This window comes from Nomia melanderi, chromosome 8 (assembly GCF_051020985.1).
Source record: "Nomia melanderi isolate GNS246 chromosome 8, iyNomMela1, whole genome shotgun sequence".
NCBI classification, from domain to species: Eukaryota; Metazoa; Arthropoda; class Insecta; order Hymenoptera; family Halictidae; genus Nomia; species Nomia melanderi.
Genome location: NC_135006.1, coordinates 1699693 through 1718941, shown reverse-complemented (window position 1 = coordinate 1718941; position 19249 = coordinate 1699693). Strand labels below are relative to the sequence as shown.

The 19249-nt window shown below is 31.0% G+C and overlaps 2 protein-coding genes across 4 annotated transcripts; both read left to right on the top strand.

Annotated features, from left to right (window-relative positions):
- The first annotated feature begins 427 nt into the window (after positions 1 to 427).
- PHRF1 (PHD and ring finger domains 1) lies at positions 428 to 15942 on the top strand. 3 transcript variants are annotated; one of them, XM_076370238.1, is made up of 15 exons: positions 428 to 626; positions 1625 to 1751; positions 1862 to 1933; positions 2034 to 2103; positions 2217 to 2554; positions 2658 to 2891; positions 3056 to 3213; positions 3346 to 3901; positions 3984 to 4225; positions 4311 to 4961; positions 5058 to 6030; positions 6994 to 10794; positions 11086 to 11214; positions 11303 to 11433; positions 11762 to 15942. In XM_076370238.1, exons 2-15 carry the CDS (start codon positions 1635 to 1637, stop codon positions 11778 to 11780), a joined length of 7491 nt encoding a protein of 2496 aa, XP_076226353.1. In that variant the 5' UTR covers positions 428 to 626; positions 1625 to 1634; the 3' UTR covers positions 11781 to 15942. The 3 variants fall into 3 exon arrangements, with proteins under 3 accessions (XP_076226353.1, XP_076226354.1, XP_076226352.1); XM_076370239.1 differs by having other exon boundaries at positions 1594 to 1751; positions 6994 to 10710; XM_076370237.1 differs by having other exon boundaries at positions 1594 to 1751.
- Positions 15943 to 16777: 835 nt separating this feature from the next.
- On the top strand, positions 16778 to 19130 carry LOC116426639 (CCA tRNA nucleotidyltransferase 1, mitochondrial). The gene is made up of 6 exons (XM_031975874.2): positions 16778 to 16989; positions 17379 to 17688; positions 17777 to 18053; positions 18180 to 18374; positions 18456 to 18812; positions 18932 to 19130. Exons 1-6 carry the CDS (start codon positions 16936 to 16938, stop codon positions 19101 to 19103), a joined length of 1365 nt encoding a protein of 454 aa, XP_031831734.1. The 5' UTR covers positions 16778 to 16935; the 3' UTR covers positions 19104 to 19130.
- The last annotated feature ends 119 nt before the right edge of the window (positions 19131 to 19249 follow it).

The window sequence follows — 19249 nt, the reverse complement described above, 5'->3', positions numbered from 1 at the left end:
TAATGTATGAAATAAAATTATACATATAATTTGTTCTTTTTTCATTTCTTCAGCCTCACAGTTATAAATAAATACGTATGTTATAAATATTATATTAACTACGATAAATAATAGAATACACTGTAAAAGATAAAATATTATGTATTATATACTAAAGAAAGTTGAATGATTAAGTAAATATTTAGTAGAAATAATTCCATCATAAATTCACTAAGTCTTAAGTTAAATTCAGTACTTTATGATACTTCCGGCGGATGTTTACCACAACATTCAAGTAAATATCTATGTAATTTATACTTTGTAAGCTTCATAAACATTTATAGAATACAATACAAGCATACAAATTTCTTCTGCTGGGAATTAACATTTATTTTATGTAAGCGAGTAAAGAATTTTTACTTTTTTGGATCATTAGTCAAACAGTGAGAAAATAGCGCAACGTCGCGAACGGCGTCGGCAGCCAAAATGTCGGCAGTTTCTCAAATCTAAGCGTATCCTCTGTCAACATTTGTGAATCTCCATCGAAGTCAACATCGAATCAGTCAATAATTGAATCATTGATAATGTATGATCGATATTGGATCCCCTTGATACAGTGATAAATCGGAATCTTTGGAATTTCGAAGGTAAATTGACGTTTTCTAGGTTCACCCTCGACACTGCTCGATCCTTGTCCTTTTCTCTCTGTGTAATTTCATCGAATGTATTGAAAATTTTTTGTAAAATTTTTCCAAGTGACTCCAAACAGACGATTATTCGAATAAAACACTGGCAATTTGTATTAGAGAGTGCAATATTCGATTTTATAATATTTTCTTGAAGAAGAGTCGAAATTCGTAATGTGTTAATGTGGTTATATACAGTGACTCAAAGTATTTCAATAAGTTTTGAGTATGTAATTAAATTGAGTTCTACGAGACTTTATATGATTATAGCAATCAAATAATGAATTAAACAAATAATATCGAATTTATACTGAATATATCATAATTAAAATTGTTCCTAGATGTGATCAATTTTCAAATTTTATGTAATTTAATTGTAATGCTGAATTTTAATTTACTTATACTATTACTATGTGTAATGTTTGTTTAGTTTCAGATTATCTAAATCTTGATATTACATCAATTTGAATTTAAGTTTGTTTGTTGTTTGATATGATTTACTCCTATTATGATATTTGGAGTTTTCATTACTGTGTAAACAATTTATTTGCAATGCTCAGTGAAATTTTAAGTTTAGTGTCTTTTTATATTTTTAATGTGGAATATTGTTTGGATTTTTCTGTTAAATAAATTTTTATTATTGACATTGGTGTTGTCTTAGATTTATTAAAGACATAAATTTATTTTATTACAATGTACTTGTGTATATCTACTACGATACAACTGTACATATTCACAAATGTTATTTTATTCAACAATAATATTATTTTTCATTATTTGATTATATATATTTTACATTACGCATTTATGATAATTTTATGTATCAAGATAATAACATAGTAAACAGAAAACAAAAACAAAGAACATGAAAAAAAATAAAAACAAAGTTTGTGTTAATAATTCTTTATTTTTTTTTAAACACAAATAGGACATGTGACAAGGCGGGTATGATTTTACAGAGCAGTTAAAATGTCTAGCGACAACGATCAGATACCCAAATCCGGCAAGCGGAAGAAACTTGTCATACCTGATAGTGAAGATAGCGACGAATCTATAGTGCAATCTCGTAGGAAGAAGAAAACTCATGTATGCATTGGGTTTTATTAATAAAAATATTTGAATTGTTGACTTCAATAGTATAGTCAATCTAAAATTTGTTTCCTTGGTATGTATAGATTATAATTTTATACTTACAGAGAGTTATAAGTGAAGGTGAATCTAGTGACGAAGACAGTGATATTCAAAGACCTGTAAGAAGACAAAAGCATGTAAGTTACATTAAACAATATTAATAAACAATCCAATAATATATATATAATGCATAATATACATGAAATATTACAATATTTGTTTATTTCATAATTTCAGAGAGTTATTACCGAAGATGAGACAAGTTATGGAAGCAGTAGTTCAGTTTCAAACAATTTTAATCAATTCGGTTAGTTTTAAAATTTTCATTTAAGATGACAGTATATAAATCAAATTTTAACTTTTTATAAATGTACATATAATTAAATATCTAATAACATTTGTCAAACTTGTTTTTCTTAGGAGAGAACAGTGAAACCTCTGAATGGCAGTCAGACTGGAGCAGTTCATCAGAGTCAGAGAAAAAGTCTCCTATTAAACGAAAACTTCTTGGAAAATCAAGATCTAAGAAACCTCCAAAAATTGTATCAGATACAGATACGGACACCAGTGACGATCAAATAGAAAAATGTCCTATATGTTTACTTCCTTTTAGAAGGCAACAATTAGGAACTCCTTCTTCCTGCGAACATTGTTTCTGTTTGGAATGTTTAATCGAATGGAGTAAAAATGTAAACACTTGCCCAGTAGATCGTCAAACATTCACAACAATTCATGTTAGAACTGAACTTGGTGGACAGGTATGTTTTTTTAGAATTGTTACATTATTAATTATTGTTACTCTATTAATCTCTATAATAATTATTATAATTATGAATAAAATTAATATATTTTTTCTTACAGATTATAAGACAAGTTCCGGTAGAAGTGACTCCTCGTGTAGAAGATGAACCTTTGGAGGATCCAACATTTTGCGAAGTATGTCATCAAAGTGACAGAGAAGATCGTATGCTTCTTTGCGATGGTTGTGACTGTGGTTATCATCTAGAGTGTTTGTCTCCCCCAATGAATGAAGTACCAATGGAAGAATGGTTTTGTCCAGAATGTTCCCAAAACAGCCAAAACGATGCAGAAGTTGTAAGCGTTTTGTTATTTTTTGTTTATTGGTTTTGTTAAATATTTATCGCATTACTACGAATGAATTTGAAATTGTGTGTAATTATCAATGCGCTTAACTATTAAAAGTATAGTTTGAAACTGTTTTATCTCCTTCAAAAATGGATTTCATATTTTTTTTTCAGGTGGAAATTGATTTAGATGAGATCTCAGATTTAATGGAAGAAGCTCGTAGACTTGGTGTTTCTTATGGCAGAACACGTACTGGTCAACCTTCAGATACTCAACCACGAATTGTACCTCGTACTAGACATACAGAACGTGTTAGAGCTGCTATTCGCAGGTACCGATACGATGAATAAAATAAAATTCTTGCTTCATCATATGAGTTTTATTACATTTTGCATTCTATAATTTAATTTTTGTACACGTTTAATACACAATACAAAATCATTTAATATAATTGTGTTGACAGAAGAAATAGAGTTTATGACAATCCACAATCAACCCGTCAACTAACATTTGATCCAAACCAACCTTCCACCTCTTCTGGTTTGGAATCATACGGAGATAACAGTCGAAGTCGTTCTCCGAGCAATGCCTCTAATTCATTGGGTTCTGGAGATCGAAATTGTTCAGATAAGAATTCAAGGAAATCTCAGAGATCTAGAAGCAGCTCGACCGATTCTAGTGACGAAAGTATTTCCGCGAAATCTAGAAGACGAACCAATGATAGAAATAATTCTAAAAATTCTGATAATAGTAAATCAAAAGGTAATTCTAGGAAAACAGGAAGCACGATGAGAAATAGTAATAGTAATAAAAAGTCTGGGAGTAATTCGAGAAAGAAGGGAAGCAGGACCAAATCGAGAAAGTCTGGTAAATCAAGAAAAGTTTCTAGCAGGGGCACGATATTGAGAGAAGTTAGAATTACAGAATGTAACGAAGATGGAGAAGAAGAAGAAATTGTTACATTCGTGAAAGTAGCTTCAATTGGAATACGAAGAAAAAAAAGGAAACGGAGGAGGAAGGTAATATGACACATTGTTTTAATCATATTTATTATTTAAAATGAAATGATCAAAAAACAAATTGCAATACTTTTTTTTATAGAACAAAAGAGTTATGCGTCAAGCTAGAACTGTATCAAGTGTTTTGTCTAACTCAAAAAAGAGACTCGCAGTGTCTTTAGGTATTTGTAAACCAGCCAAAGGTGTTCCAGTTTTATTACCTAGTGTTAGAAGTCGTACAGTTTTATCAGAGAGATCTGCATTGAACACTGCCCGATATAGTGCTGGAATCACAAGGCTTAGCCTTCTTGGTAATGGTCTGGATTTAAATTACAGTCCTCCAGGGTAAATATGTTACTTTGTACTTACGTTTACTATATATATTATTGAAAATTAACAATAATTTTTAAATTGTTTTTTTTTTTTATAGTTCTGATACCGAGGATTATCAAACAATCCATGGTCCCACCATAACTATTCATAGGCGTCCTGTAATATCTTCTCGAAGGCATCTTCGTGTGAAAAACATTACCAATCCTCAGCAATCACAAGCTGATGTTCTAAGCAGTATAATAAGTAGTCAAGAATTGTGGCATTCGAAAAATAATAATGTGACTTTGAAGGCTGATGGTCTTTTGTTAAGTGACAAAAAGGAGAACCTTGATAATTTGAAGAAAGATAAAATAGAAGAGAAAGCATCAACTGATATTGAAAAAACCGATTCCGTCGTAGAAGATAGAAGAACTTCCTCGTCGGATGGACCATTGGAAGTATCTAGAATTAATCCAGAATTAATTACACAAGCTCCAATGTATAACAATCCATGTGGAGGTGGAAATAGAGGTAACTTCAGGGGTGGTTATAGGGATAATACAAGACATAGTCATGGTGGTCAGAATTATGGAAGAGATTCCCTGCCTGGAAGTGGGAGACATAGTTACGGTGGAAGTGGTGGCAATTTTGGAAGAGATTTTGGACCGCCCGCGTTTTACAATCCAAATTTTGAACACTGTGGGCCTCCAATGTTTGGAGGAAATCCCCCATTTAGAAATCGCAATCCTCAACATTTTAGAAACGAGAGGTATCAATCATAAGTTTAAATAATCTTCAAAATTCATTCAATTTAATTAGATTCATTAAATTTCAACTGTATCTTGTTTTTTTTTCTAATTTTCAGATTCCGTTTCATGCCACCGGGAAGACCTCCATTCAATTTTACGGAAGGTTTTGAGCACCATTCCTTTCCTGAAAGATTTAATCGTCCCAGATCTCCGCAAGCTCCTGTTGAACGACCTCAAAATAATATGCCAGCAAATTTACCAGAAGACACTGCTGGAAATCAGTCTCTGGAACAGCAACCATTGGATACAGAAAACGCTTCGGTTAGACAAGAAGAAGATTGTGATATTTATTGTGACATTGAAACAAAATCCGATGGAGAACTCCAGGACCAACAAAATGGCTCAGTAGCATTATTACCACCCCCGGAACCACCTTCGGGTCTTCTAGATTTTGAAGAAAATTCTAGAAGTGACAAAGACAGTGATCAGGAGTTAGTTATCGATGATAGTCACAAGGAAGACACTCCGAAAAATGATAAATACGATCCGTTTTCTGTGGACAGTGATAGCGATAGTGAAGGAAAAAAGAATGACGAGGTTGAAGAGAAAATAGAAGAAAAGGCTGTGGAGAATATCGCAAAACCACCTGAGCCTCAAGATACGTCAATGCGTTTACCAATTTATGACGATGAAGATGATGAGGACTCTCAAGCGGACTGTCCTAATTTCTCCATTTATTCTTCTCAAACGATTGACGTAGCTCGACATGCCGAGCAACAGATGTCACAACAGATAGGGCCGCTTGAACCACCTCCTCTTCCACCTTCAATACCAGATGACGATGATGTAATTGTCGGTGATGTTCAAGCTTGCGATCTTGCTGATATCCCAGAACCATCAGATCCTTATGTCGAAGCATTGCGGAAAGAGAGACAAACTTTAAGCAAAATTCCTCCGAAGAAAATTTCACACGACAGCCGGGGGAAAATTACATTTAAAATAGGAACTAAACTAAAAATTAATAACAGATTGTTAGGGCTGCAGGAGGAAGAGAAAGAAACTGAAGACGAAAAGAAAAAGGAAACTGAGGTAAGTAAACTTACAGTTATTCATTTGATAACACTGTGGAACACGATTTTTGTTTTTGAATAGCCACTAGGTGGTCTTTATAGAGTTCCTTACCCTAAATACAAATCCGAAAACCAAATTGCTGGGTCACGTCCAGTTTTCGAAAAAACTGGGTTTTTGTAAAAGCGATCGAATTTTTCAGAAAACCAAGTGTTACGTGAAAACTAAAAACAATAGACAATTAAAATTTGTCGCAGAAAATAAAGAAGCCATACCTGAACACGTAGCTATAAAAATGTTGAATTTTGTATATCATTAAATGTTTGTAAATGATGATCAAACTTTAAAAAGGGGTAGATACGCGTACTTTGTATGCACTTCTGTTACATTTCTACGAAAAGTAGGTTGACTAGCACGAATTTACTATGCGCCATTGGATTCTGCAGACATTTCTGAAGAGGAACCCCTCCGCGGGATGCGTGAGATCGGTTTTTCTTTGGGACAGGATAGGAAAATGTCCGCGAAGAGCGCGTGCACGGAACTTTCGCGCTACACGGCCATTGCTCGCCGGCCACAGCTATGCAAGGCCGTGATTACGTGCTGTGTAAACCTGGATCCCGGTCACTTCTTATATATATATATAATGTTTAATTGTTTTATAAATTTTCATAATAGTTATGAGAAAGCTATTCACGATCAATAAATTTTAACTGCTTATCGTTTCTAGTTTTCACGTAACACTTGGTTTTCTGAAAAATTTGACTGTTTTTACAAAAACCCAGTTTTTTCGAAAACTGGACGTGACCCAGCAATTTGGTTTTCGGATTCGTATTTAGGGTAAGGAACTCTATAAGAATCACCTAGTGGTTATTGTAAAAAACAAATAAAGCTCAAATTTGTTCCATAGTGTAATATGTGGACAATCAATATATGAACTGTACGTAATATTATTCACTAGCTAATACTTCTATGTAAATGTTATAGCAAATAAAGGAGGAAGAGACCACCTCTATTGATCGTGAAGAGGAAAGAAAGAAAATTGCGAAGAGTAAATTTGAAGAAACTCAAGCAAAAAGGGATAAAACGGAGAAAGAGGATTCTGAAGAATCTCCGTCATTTATCGGCCTTTCCCATCTTAAAGACAAAGATACGGACGAAGAACTGACAGAAAAGGATTCAGCAGAAATTTCTACAGTTGGTATAACAGAGAAGGAGTCTCCTGTAGATGTGCCAACTGTAGTCGATCACTTGTCGCCTAAGAAATTGGAAAATGAGCTGAACAATGAATATCCTTCGGAACTAGCATCGGAAGAGAGCAGTGAATCTCCCACTTTGCTTTTGAAAACTTCAAATACAGATGTCGATGAAGAAATTCCTCAAGAATCGTTGAATATCGAAGAAGAATGTACTGAAGCAAAAGTTAAAGATCTCGAAGATGTAGAAAGTGATAAAGATGAAGGAGAACCACATCGTTTTGGTGCTGAGGAAGAAGAAGAAGAGGAAGAAGAAGAGGAAGAGGAAGAGGAAGAGGAAGAAGAAGGTGAAAATAAAAAAGAAAGGTTTCCCATTGAGAAAGAGAAATCGAATAAGAAAACCGTTGTTGAAGAAACTGTTGAGCAGAACAAAGATTGGGAGTCCGACGGAGCTTATACACCTTGTAAAGATGAACTTCCTTTAAAAGAATCGAAATCTTCTTCGGAGCAATTACCTTCAATTGAAAGTGGCTTAGAGCCAATAACACCGACGAAAGATAAACCAGATGACTTGGACAGCTGTAGGACCCCAGTTGATTATAATGTTTTGGGCACTGAAGCTATCTCAGAAACGGACGAAGCAATGAATTTTGAGGACGAGTTAACTTTGTTAAGTTTACGAAAGGAAAAGGAGATGGAAGATGGAGAAATCGTTGAAGAAAAGACTGCTAAAGAGGGAGAAAAGGTCGAAAAAGAGAAAGAGGAAGAAAAGAAACGGAAGAAAAAGGAGAAAAAAGAGAAAAGCAAAGAGACAGAAAAGAACAAAGAAAATATTGCTTCAGAAAATCAAGTAGCCTGGAAAAAGCTTTCAAAGAGTACGAAAGAGAGATCGTACCGAGACAAGGAAAAAAGATCAAAATCTAAAGAAAAAGAGAAACCAAAAAAGAAGAAGGAAGTTGTGAAGAAAAAAGAAAAAAGGAAAGAATTACCTAGGTATGATGTTAGAAAAATAGTTGCAGAAAGACCTTCAAGACCTAGAAAGGATGAATATGGAAGAGACATTAGAGAGAAATCAAGACAAAGGAGTAGATCTAGAAGTCTCAGTTCAAAACGTTCTAGATCATATTCGAAACTACGATCCAGGAGTAGATCCAGAACTAGAATTCAAAGATCTTGGTCCAGAGATCGTAGATCTTATTCGAAATCCCTTTCTAGGAGAAGATCTCTGTCTAGAGGAAGACGTAAGTCGCCGAAAAGAAGGTCAACTTCCAGAAGAAGATCCTCATCCAGAAAAAGATCACTTTCTAGGAGAAGATCGAGATCTGTTTCTCGCAAACGAAGATCTCTATCCAGAAGAAGATCCAGGCGATCAATTTCAAGGTCTAGAAGATCGTTATCAAGATCACGACAGAGAAGATCTTTATCAAGATCTAGAAGGTCATTGTCTAGATCCCGTGATAGACGTAAAGATAAGAAAAAGTACAAATCTCGTAGTCGGTCGAAGAATCGAAAGAGGTCTAGGTCAAAATCACCTAGGAAATCTTCGAAATCGAGAGAAAGGAAGCTTTCGAAAAGAAAGGCCCAAAGTAGATCAAGATCTAGAGGAAGATCTTGTTCTAGAAATTGGGAACAAGTAGACAAAATTGTTGAACAAGATTTCTCAAGAGAGAGGGAAGAAAGAGACTCTTGGAGTGCTCAGTGGACACCGTCTTGGTCTAGATCTAGATCGAAGACGCCACAACATGTGCAACAAGAACCAATTGCTTCTAGAGAATGGTCTCCAGTGTTGGATAACGTAAATGTTCCACCAAAAAATCTTACTGTAATCCTAACAAATAAGGAAGCTATTAAAAAGAAGAAGAAAGATCGTAGAAAAGAAAACAAAAAAGCTAAGGATGAGAAGAAAAGGAAAGGAAAAAGAAATAGAACTCCACCGCCCTCGAAAGAAGTTTTTGCAAGTGGAGATAATATTTTGGTCAGCGTATGCTTTAACAAAGACAATGAAAATATTCAAACTGGAGTTCCAGAACTTCCAGAAACAATTCCCTTAATTCCTCCTTTGAAACGTCGTCGCAGAGAACCTCTTCAGTCTGATCCTCCGAAACGTTCAAAAAAAGAGAAATCAAAAGACAAACGTTCCAAATCACCGAAACCTAAAAAAGATAAAAAGAAAAAGTCAAAAGCTGCCGAAATAGCAGCTACTAAGAAACCAGTTGCAGTGATTGATTTAGATCAGTCGCCATTTAGAGAACAGACCCCATCTCCGAGAGACGTAATAGTTCTCAGCGATGATGATGACAAACAGGAACAACAAATAACACCTGATCAGTGTCAACCTTCGCAAAATTCACCACAGCGAGAACAATTTGTTTCTCAAGGGCCAAAAACGCCTCCAGAACCACAAATAAAATTCTCAATAAATAAACAGACGAGCAATTTACGGCCATCAATGTTAAACCCACTTCTCGATGAAGAAGAAGAGGAAGAAATGGATGAAAGGGTCGAAGAAGAATTAGAAATGAGAGCACAGGAGGAATTAGAATTGAGATTAAAAATTGGACCAAACACTCCTCCCGAACCTCCAACATCTCCTCCAACTAGTCCAGATGCTTATGATCCATTTGATCCAACAAAATCTAGATCTCCCACGCCCGATGCCAGTCAAGAAGCAAATTCCAGTGATGAAAGAAGAAGATCACCAAGAAAGCATGATTCCGTAGATGGAAATATTCTTGAAGAAGAAAACATGCAGAAACAAGAAAGACAAAGTCAAGAAAAACAATTGGAGAAGCCTAAAATTATTTCTATGGTTACAATTAAAAGAGCTTCCCCACAGAGGGACGATGTTAATGAGAATGAAAATAATAAAGACACTGCGGCTTCGGCAGGAAATTTGGAAGGACAACAAAGTCAACAAAATGTACAAAATCAGAATAATCCTTTTGGTGTAATGAATCCTGTACTTGCTACAGTGGCTGCAGCAGTACAAAGAAGTGGAGTATTCAATGCTTCAAATTCAAACAGCAATCAACGTAATTTGTTACAGTCGAATCGAATTTCACCAAATAACCAGCAGAAACAGCGTTCTGGGGATCGCTCTCAAGCACCCACAGCTTTCACAAATTCAGGAAAGCCAAGAAATTCTAAGTCTGGACAAACAAAGAACAATGGACAAAATGGAAATGACGCCGGTGCAGAAGTTGCAGATAATGTGGATATGTCTTCACCGTATTCACCGGGATCGACGCTTAGCGATGGCATTTTCGATCCACCCAGTCCCGGAAACTTTAATAGTTCACCTGGTGCTGGTGCTGGTGCAGGAGCAGCTGGAGGAACTGTTGGATCACAACCTACAAAAAATAGCAATTCAAAGGCAGCGAAAAGTACCGAAAAAAAGGATATTTTTGATGCTCTTTTTGGTGCTGTACCGGCAACAAAGACTGCTAGCAAACCCGCCAGAAGCAAAAAACCTGACAAGGACAAAAAGAAAAAACCGACAAATCCAAAGGTTGGTGTACGCATGGATGAGAATCAACTTCAAATATTGGATGATCTTCCAAGTTCTGCTGTCGAGATGCAGGTCAAGGATAAGGTTTGATTTTTGTTGCAACTACAATTTCAGTATATTAAAACAAGATCAAGCACAGTTAGGAACTTCGATATATTTAAATATTTTACGATAATAACATTTGGTGATATTAGGTTTATAAGCACCTTCAATCTACTTACAGATCCAATTTAAACGTTCTTAGACTTCTAAAATGTACTGTATCACAAATCGCATAAGTACTCTTTATAATTAAAATATTATAAATTAGTATAATTTTTTCTTAAAATAGGTTACATTCCAATTACTTTATGATTAACTAGTATTATGTTTTAGTTCCTAAAGAAATTAAATCGGCAAGAACGAGTGGTAGAAGAAGTGAAATTAGTACTGAAACCGCATTATACAAAAAAACATGTTACAAAGGAAGAGTACAAGGACATTATGCGAAAAGCAGTACCTAAAGTAAGTGCTTAATCTCAGATAAAGACATTTCATATTTATCTTTCACTTATTTACTTAAATTCTCATTTTAATTTGATTATCCTATTAGATATGCCACAACAAAACGGGAGAAATCAATCCGAAAAAGATTGCCCATTTAATAGAAGCTTATGTAAGGAAATGCAGGAACAGTAAGAAGAAAATTACTGAGACTTCTTCTGCGAAGGCCTCTAAACCTGCGTAAGTACTTCGAAATTTAATTCTTCCAAAAGTATATTTTAAAATACAGAATAATGTGATTCATATTACTATAAATTACATTAAAATTAAAAAATTTAAGTAGATAGTAAGGTTATAAAAAAAATTTTTAATAAAGATTGTTTACATCATTCTAATCGTATACAATAATTAAATACATGAATTTTCAAGTATTAAAAAAAGTAAAGGACAACTTATACTTATCTAACGTTTAGACATTTAAGATTAATTCTCTTCACTTTACTTAAGTTCATAGCAAATGGAGGTAGAAATAAATTGGAATTTAGAAATTATAATTAATTTGTTGTAGGAAAATTTTATGGAGTTGATCATGAGTCAGCTAGGTGTCTGTTCAATTCTCTTCAATTTCGTAGTTCAGATGATCATCGTGCTCAATGAGCGGTGAGTGAGCTTCAAGACAGCTAGTCTCCTCCTCGATGATGCGATGTATCTTGTATTCTCTGTAAATACGTAATTAATTCATTGATTGGTCGATTGGTTGATTGGTCGATTGTTTGCTTGGTTGATTGATTGATTGATTGATTCATTGATTGATTGATTGATTGATTCATTGATTGATTGATTGATTGATTGATTGATTGATTGATTGATTGATTGATTGATTGATTGATTGATTGATTGATTGATTGATTGATTGATTCATTGATTGATTGATCGATTAACTTGTAAGAGTACCATTTATTATTTATATAAACAATACCTTTTATCTTGTCAGGGAATTCAACTGTCTCTACGGAAGAACCATCGTTAATAGATATTTTTTATTCATTTTCTGCTATTTTAAAACATTTAAATTTCTTAGAAACTCATCGTTATCATATTTACTTATAAAAATCAGAGGTAACCACTTGAACGGAAGGGATGGAATGTCGTAAAGCCGATCTTGAAACCTTTGCATATGACAGGGGTTAGATGAACTGGGTTTGTGAGATGTCAGAAACGTATGTCATCTACCCTATTATTTTAAGAGTTTCTTCGGTATAGACGTGAACAAAGTAGCAAAGTAACACATGATTCGAGATCTTTTATTGGATTGATATCTCCTTTTACATAGCAAATGAGTCAGTCCACTTCTGGTAGATAATTTGTTAACACCTTCGGCTTCCACCTTAAGTAGTGGACGTGATGTATAAACTTTATTAAGAATTGTAAAATCCTTAAAAATATATCAATTTAAAATTTGAATGTTTCCAGTACTCGATTAGAAGCCATATTTGGACTTAAATATTTATAAATCTTTTCAATTCCAGTGGAAAAAGATGTTAGGATAATGGATTTTCAATAATTTGTGTTTCTGTAATTTAAGTACGTAAATGTATATCTCAAAGTTCAAAATGATCAGAAATTTTATTTATTCTCCTTTATTTTGCGTTTAAAAATTTGTAGAAATTTTTGAATGCACCATTACCTAAACTTACTTTTGGAAGAGTATTTTAATATAGGAAAGAAACGTTATCTGACTTTTTTATTATATTCCTTATACTTGCTATTAGTCTACCATAAAATGATTTAAATGACATCAGAATATCAGAATTGTATGAGTAAATTTTCGTACAGAAAAGAATAAAATCATTATTACAGAAAACTAGTAGTATGTACTTTAATAGATGAATTGTATTGGAATATGTGTTTCTCTTATTTGCATTAACAAGTACTTGATAATTAAAGACTTATTTATTCAAATGATTAAATATTAGCATTTCTTTTTACTCATATAAAAAGTAATACGTATTAATAATCGTGATATTTGTATTTATAATAAATTTTTGTACCAAGAATCGACACTCTTGGTTTTTCCGCAGAGACTGTCATTTTCGTATTCTTAAAGCACATGTAAAAATGCTTAAACGCCACGTTTCCATCGTACATATTGTAATTTCACTATTTGTACAGAGTTGGACGTTATTCGAATAAATTATTATTCTTAACGGTAACATTACTATTATTATTGTCAGTGTATTGTTATTTCCGTCATATCTTTCGTATGTATCTTTAATATATAAATGATTACTCAAATGAATTTTACTTGCAATAACTTTCTACTTGTAAGATTATTTACAGGTACGTTCGATTACATTATCATTCGAATAAACGTGTAATGTAACAATCTGTTTCATATAAGGAATTATCTCAAATGAGTTGATGAAGATTGAAGTATAAAAGAAATTAACTTTATGAAATGAAATAAACTTTACTATACTAAATTTCAGAATTAAATTTTAAATATGAAGTCTAATTCTACTATCATAAGTAAGGAATAACGTTAAAATTTAATTTTGAAATTTAGTAAGTTGTATAAAGGATTTTGTAGTACAATCTTTAAGATGCTAAACGTAACACAGAGTTATCAACATTACAATGAAATTAACACCACGATTAAAATTAAATTGATTTTTTTTATTTATTTGAAGATCATAATTCGAACGAAACGTGCAATTTGCAATTTAATTTAATAATTGAAATAAAGAAAACGTATGTATAATTACAATTATGTACGTAAAAGTTTCTTTATATTGACACTACTGTTCATTGATTGTTATTCGAATAAAAATAGTCCGACTCTGCTTTTGTATAGCCATAAAACGTGTATGAGAATGAGAGAAATAGAATGAATGAAAATTAGCCCTAAGAGATAGAAGATCTTGTCTCGTGGAATTGTAAAATAAGAAATTCAAGAGAGTAGGTACTGCTCAAAGTATGTCAAATTTGATTGATCTAGTGTTTAACCAATCAAATTGAACTATATCCACCGGAAATTGATGAGACAATGTTCGATTCTTTCTAACTATAAACGACAAAAAAAATATTGAAATCCTTATGTTTTTATGTTAAAACCAGTTAAATTGAATACGGAACAAAATGTAAACAATTTTTAATTGTAATTAATAATATGTATTCGATCTAATTGTACTTATATTATATTTGTAACTTACTTTTTTAAGGATGTACGAAATAGCACAAATGAAATAACTAGTTATGAATTATTTAATTTTTGAATTTATTATTAAATGAAATCAGTTGAAAAGAAATTTAGTAATAAAATATTAACCATAGCTGCAACGAACGTCCAGAAATTTCAATCATTCGTGACTATTTTTTAGAACTCAAGCTGCTCTTATCTATTTAATTTTATGAAATAATTAAAATATCACCAGTTCTTCCAAAATAATTCAATGAATGGTTCAGGATATTGGGATATGCCTTCTTTTAATATGCTTGGTTACATTCAATGTATTAAGCGGTTTTAATAACTGTTTAATTGCACTGTTTCAATTTTGTCTCTTATTTATTCTTTTTCTTTTTGTTTACAATGGGGAAAAGTGGAAAACAATTTTTAAGTATTATCTATTTGAGTTTTCTTTGCTCATTGTTTCATGTTCTCATAATATATATAGATTAAAAAATAGTATCAAAAGAGATATTAATAATATTGTAACAGAAATTTGAAATCATGAAATTATTTTTTTTTTCATTTTGATAAACAAGAACTTTAACCCACAATCTTATTTCCTACTCAAAATTGTTGTTTTTCTTTCGATTTTGCATAATACCAACTTGTATTATCTTATTTTCTTTTTCTTTTCTTTTTTCTTTTTCTTTTTTTCTTTTTTTCTTTTTCTTTCTCTTTTCCTTCTTCTTTTTCTTTTCCTTCTTCTCCTTCTCCTTCTCCTTTTGCTTTTGCTTTTGCTTTTTTTCAAATAAATAATGATTAAAATAAAGATTCATTAAAAATAATTTCTAATTTTTCTCTTTTAATTAAACTACATCTATCGAATGTTTTGATGACTAAGTTTATAAGAATCTGCAGTGTACAGGATGAATAATAGGTTTAATTAGTCGAATCCCATAATCTTAAGTTTAGCATTTTTAATGTAGTCATTATATGGTTTTTATTTCATAATTAAGAAAAAGATTAGATTTTACTTTCATTATAATTGAGTACTGCATATATTGTATTTAAGTTTATGTAAATGTTTTCAAATTTAAATCACTCTTGCTCTGTAATCATTCTTCTTTACAAATCAATGTAGATGGCGCTTTTATTATGTATCATTTAAATATATATATATATAATATATTTACAAGAGCTCTAGAAAATACTCACTTATGATACTATTCAAAATTCAGTAACAGACAAGTGATTACATACAATTATTAGAAAATAATAATTGTCACTTCAAATGCTATATAAGGGGTATTGAAGAATCGAACAAAATATTTCTAGGTCACTCAATTTTTATAATACTTTATACTCTTTGAAGTCATACACTAGAACTAGATATGATAATTGAAAAGTGAACTTACTTAACAGTTTCAATCCTTGGATGACTATGAACTATACTTATGACTCTAGGTGCGATTAATTATGAGTGAGCCTGTGAGTGTGTGTGAAATTTTTTGTACTAAATAATGATGTACATATACATAATGAAGGAGAAATAAAGAATTTAATATTATCGAAAAAATGGGCTTGAGTTGTTGTTATTGTGACATTTGTTTTGTATCTATTTAGATTCCTCCTTTTATATATACTTAATTGTATTCCAAGAAAACATAAAGAAAATAAAGATGTAGAACATTTAACATATTTGTTATATATATAAAATTATATTTACAAAATAAAATAATTCTTAGATATTTTTAATTTAAAATAGATCAATTTTAAGTTCAAAATACGATTTATTTAAGATAAGAAAAAATTGCAATTTGTTAATTTTAACATAACATTTTAATGCTTTATATTTTGTGTTTTATTTATAATTCATTTGTATGCAGCTTGAAGGGTAATGTACCTAATTTGATATTTTAAACACTGTCAATTTTAACACTATTATAAATTAATTTATTATATATCTTTTCAGGACATAAAAAGTTTATGAATAAAGATAATAACAAATATAATTATAAAACGGATTTACTAATACACATGGTATCAACAAAAAAAAGCATAACAAAATTGATACCAATAAGAAATAGAAACATTTAGAGCTACATATAAAACAATTCATACATTTTTGATGTTACATAACCTATATGATAAACTATATTTGTTCGTACGATTTGTAAAATATATAAATTCACTTAATGTCGATGTAATATATGTAGTAAATATAGTATACACATAAAATTAATATAAAATGCTTTACAATAAATTAGCTTTAGGAAAATATAAAATACATAATTAACTGGTATTGTCACATTAATATTAATTAAAATAAATTGATCACAAATTATATCAATCACACCTGATTGGTTTAAATAAGCAGTGCGTAAATAGCGAAATGCATGAATTTATAAATTATTTATCCCAAATTAGGATACATATTCTAACTTCGTATTTATATTTTAAGCTGTTCCTTTATTTCATATTTTTGCCATTAGATGTCGTTCATATTTATTAATTAAGAAAAGTTGGTAGCTGACAACATTCTAAAAAAAGTAAAAGTTGAATAATTATAAGTAATGTTCATAGTTTTTAATAGTACTAATTATTTCGTCCCACGTTGTTTTCTCAGAGTAAGTATATTTCATCCTGTATAAACTATATTTTTATTATTTCATACATATTTATTTCAATGAGGTTATGTTTAGAATTACGGTATAATAAAATAATAAATTTTCAATTAAAAATTGTATTTCAATTATTAAGAGATGTAATTTTAATAAATATTGAAATACTTTAAACGCAGTTAAAGTTATTAATGTTCACCGATTTAAGGTTATGTCTTTGTTTTCTTTATGTTCACTGATAATAAGTGATCTCAATATTTAAAATACATGTGTATAAATATATTTACATAAACAGATAATAACAATATAAAATATCGTAATGTAATTATGCTAATGTCATTATTGCAATTGTATTTTACGGTGTCTTTATGTTTAATCTGTTTTACAATTTTAAGAGAACATATCATAAGTTGATAAAATACCAGCAAAACATACCAATGCCACATAGCAGAGATGATCCAGTGATTACAAAATTGAATGATCCTTTATTTCATTCATTATTTACGCCGGAACTTAAAATCTTATCAGAATTATTTAAGAAACGAAACTATGAAATACGAATTGCCGGTGGTGCTGTCAGAGATATCCTGATGGGTATAAAACCAACAGATCTAGACTTTGCAACAGAAGCCACTCCAGATGAAATGAAAGATATGTTCAATGAAGAAAACATTAGAATGATTAATAATAAAGGAGAGAAACATGGTAAATGAAATTTACATTAACATTGCTTATATCAGTTAAGTTTAAAGATTTTAGGTAAATTATATTAACTTGTTGCAAAATTTTGAAGGTACAATTACTGCAAGAATTAATGACAAAGAAAATTTTGAAGTAACCACACTTAGAATCGATAAAATTACAGATGGTAGACGCGCAGAAGTTGAATTTATAAAAAATTGGAAACTAGATTCTTTACGCAGAGATTTTACAGTAAATTCCATGTTTCTCGATTTAGAAGGAAAGCTGTATGATCATTTTTTTGGTTATGATGATTTACAAAAGAGACAAATTGTATTTGTGGGAAATCCAGTGAACAGAATTCAGGAAGATTACCTTAGAATATTCAGGTATTTCTTAATTATATTAGTACAAAATATTTTCAATGGTATTATACTTAAATATGTAATACATATAAAGTAAACTATATTTAAATGTAAGTTTTTCATTTACTTAAGATATTTACTACTCTGTAGGTACTTTCGATTTTATGGAAGAATTGCGGAACAACCAGATGCTCATAGGGAGGAAGCGATAGAAGCAATAAAGAAAAATGTACATGGCTTAGAACAAATATCAGGTGAAAGAATTTGGAGCGAATGGACAAAAATTCTTTCTGGAAATTATGCGAAAGAGGTGACATTAAAAATGTTAGAATGCGGTGTTGGAAGGTAATGAGTATTACGAAATGGCATTACAATTGTACTAGTGATCAGAATAGTTAAATAATAAATAAAATATTCTTTTTTCAGTTATGCTGGACTACCAGAAGAACCAAATATAGAAAACTTCAAAACTGTTTATGATGCGTGCAAGCAAAACAATGTTACTTTGAATCCAATATCCTATCTTGCTTTGATGTTAAAGAACGAGGATGAAGCATTCAATCTTCATAAAAGATTAAAATTGTCTTCATTTGAAAGAGATCTAGCAATATTTTTAACCAGTTCCAACAAATACAAACCTTCAGAGAACCTGAAGAATTATGAAAGTATATTTATTCATTGGAAAGGAAATAAAACGAATTGCAAAGTTTATATTTGTGAATTACTTAAGTGTAAACAATTATTTGATCTTGCAGAACAATTTGATAAAGTTATAATACCTAGGTAAGGTAACAATTTAAAAAATATAATAAATACTATATAATATAATAGGCCTTAAATATTCATATTATTTATTTATTACTGCCATTACTTTAATGTTCCATATGAAAATCTGATTTTAGATTTCCGATTAGTGGGCACACACTGAGGCAAAACATAAAAAATGGAAAAAAAATTGGCATGGTCCTTAAAGAATTGAAAGATATTTGGTTGGATTCAAATTTTAAAATGACTGAAGAAAAATTGCTTCAAGAAGTTCCACGAATTATTGGTGAAATAGAAGATAAAGAATAATATAAATAAATATTTTTAATCAAACAACTATATCCTTGATTTGCATTTTGAGTTCCAATTTTTTTATCGGTTTTTACACAGAGACGAATAAGTAGTACGAATTAAATTTTTTAAGTAAATTATGAAGTTTATAAATTTTATATTCA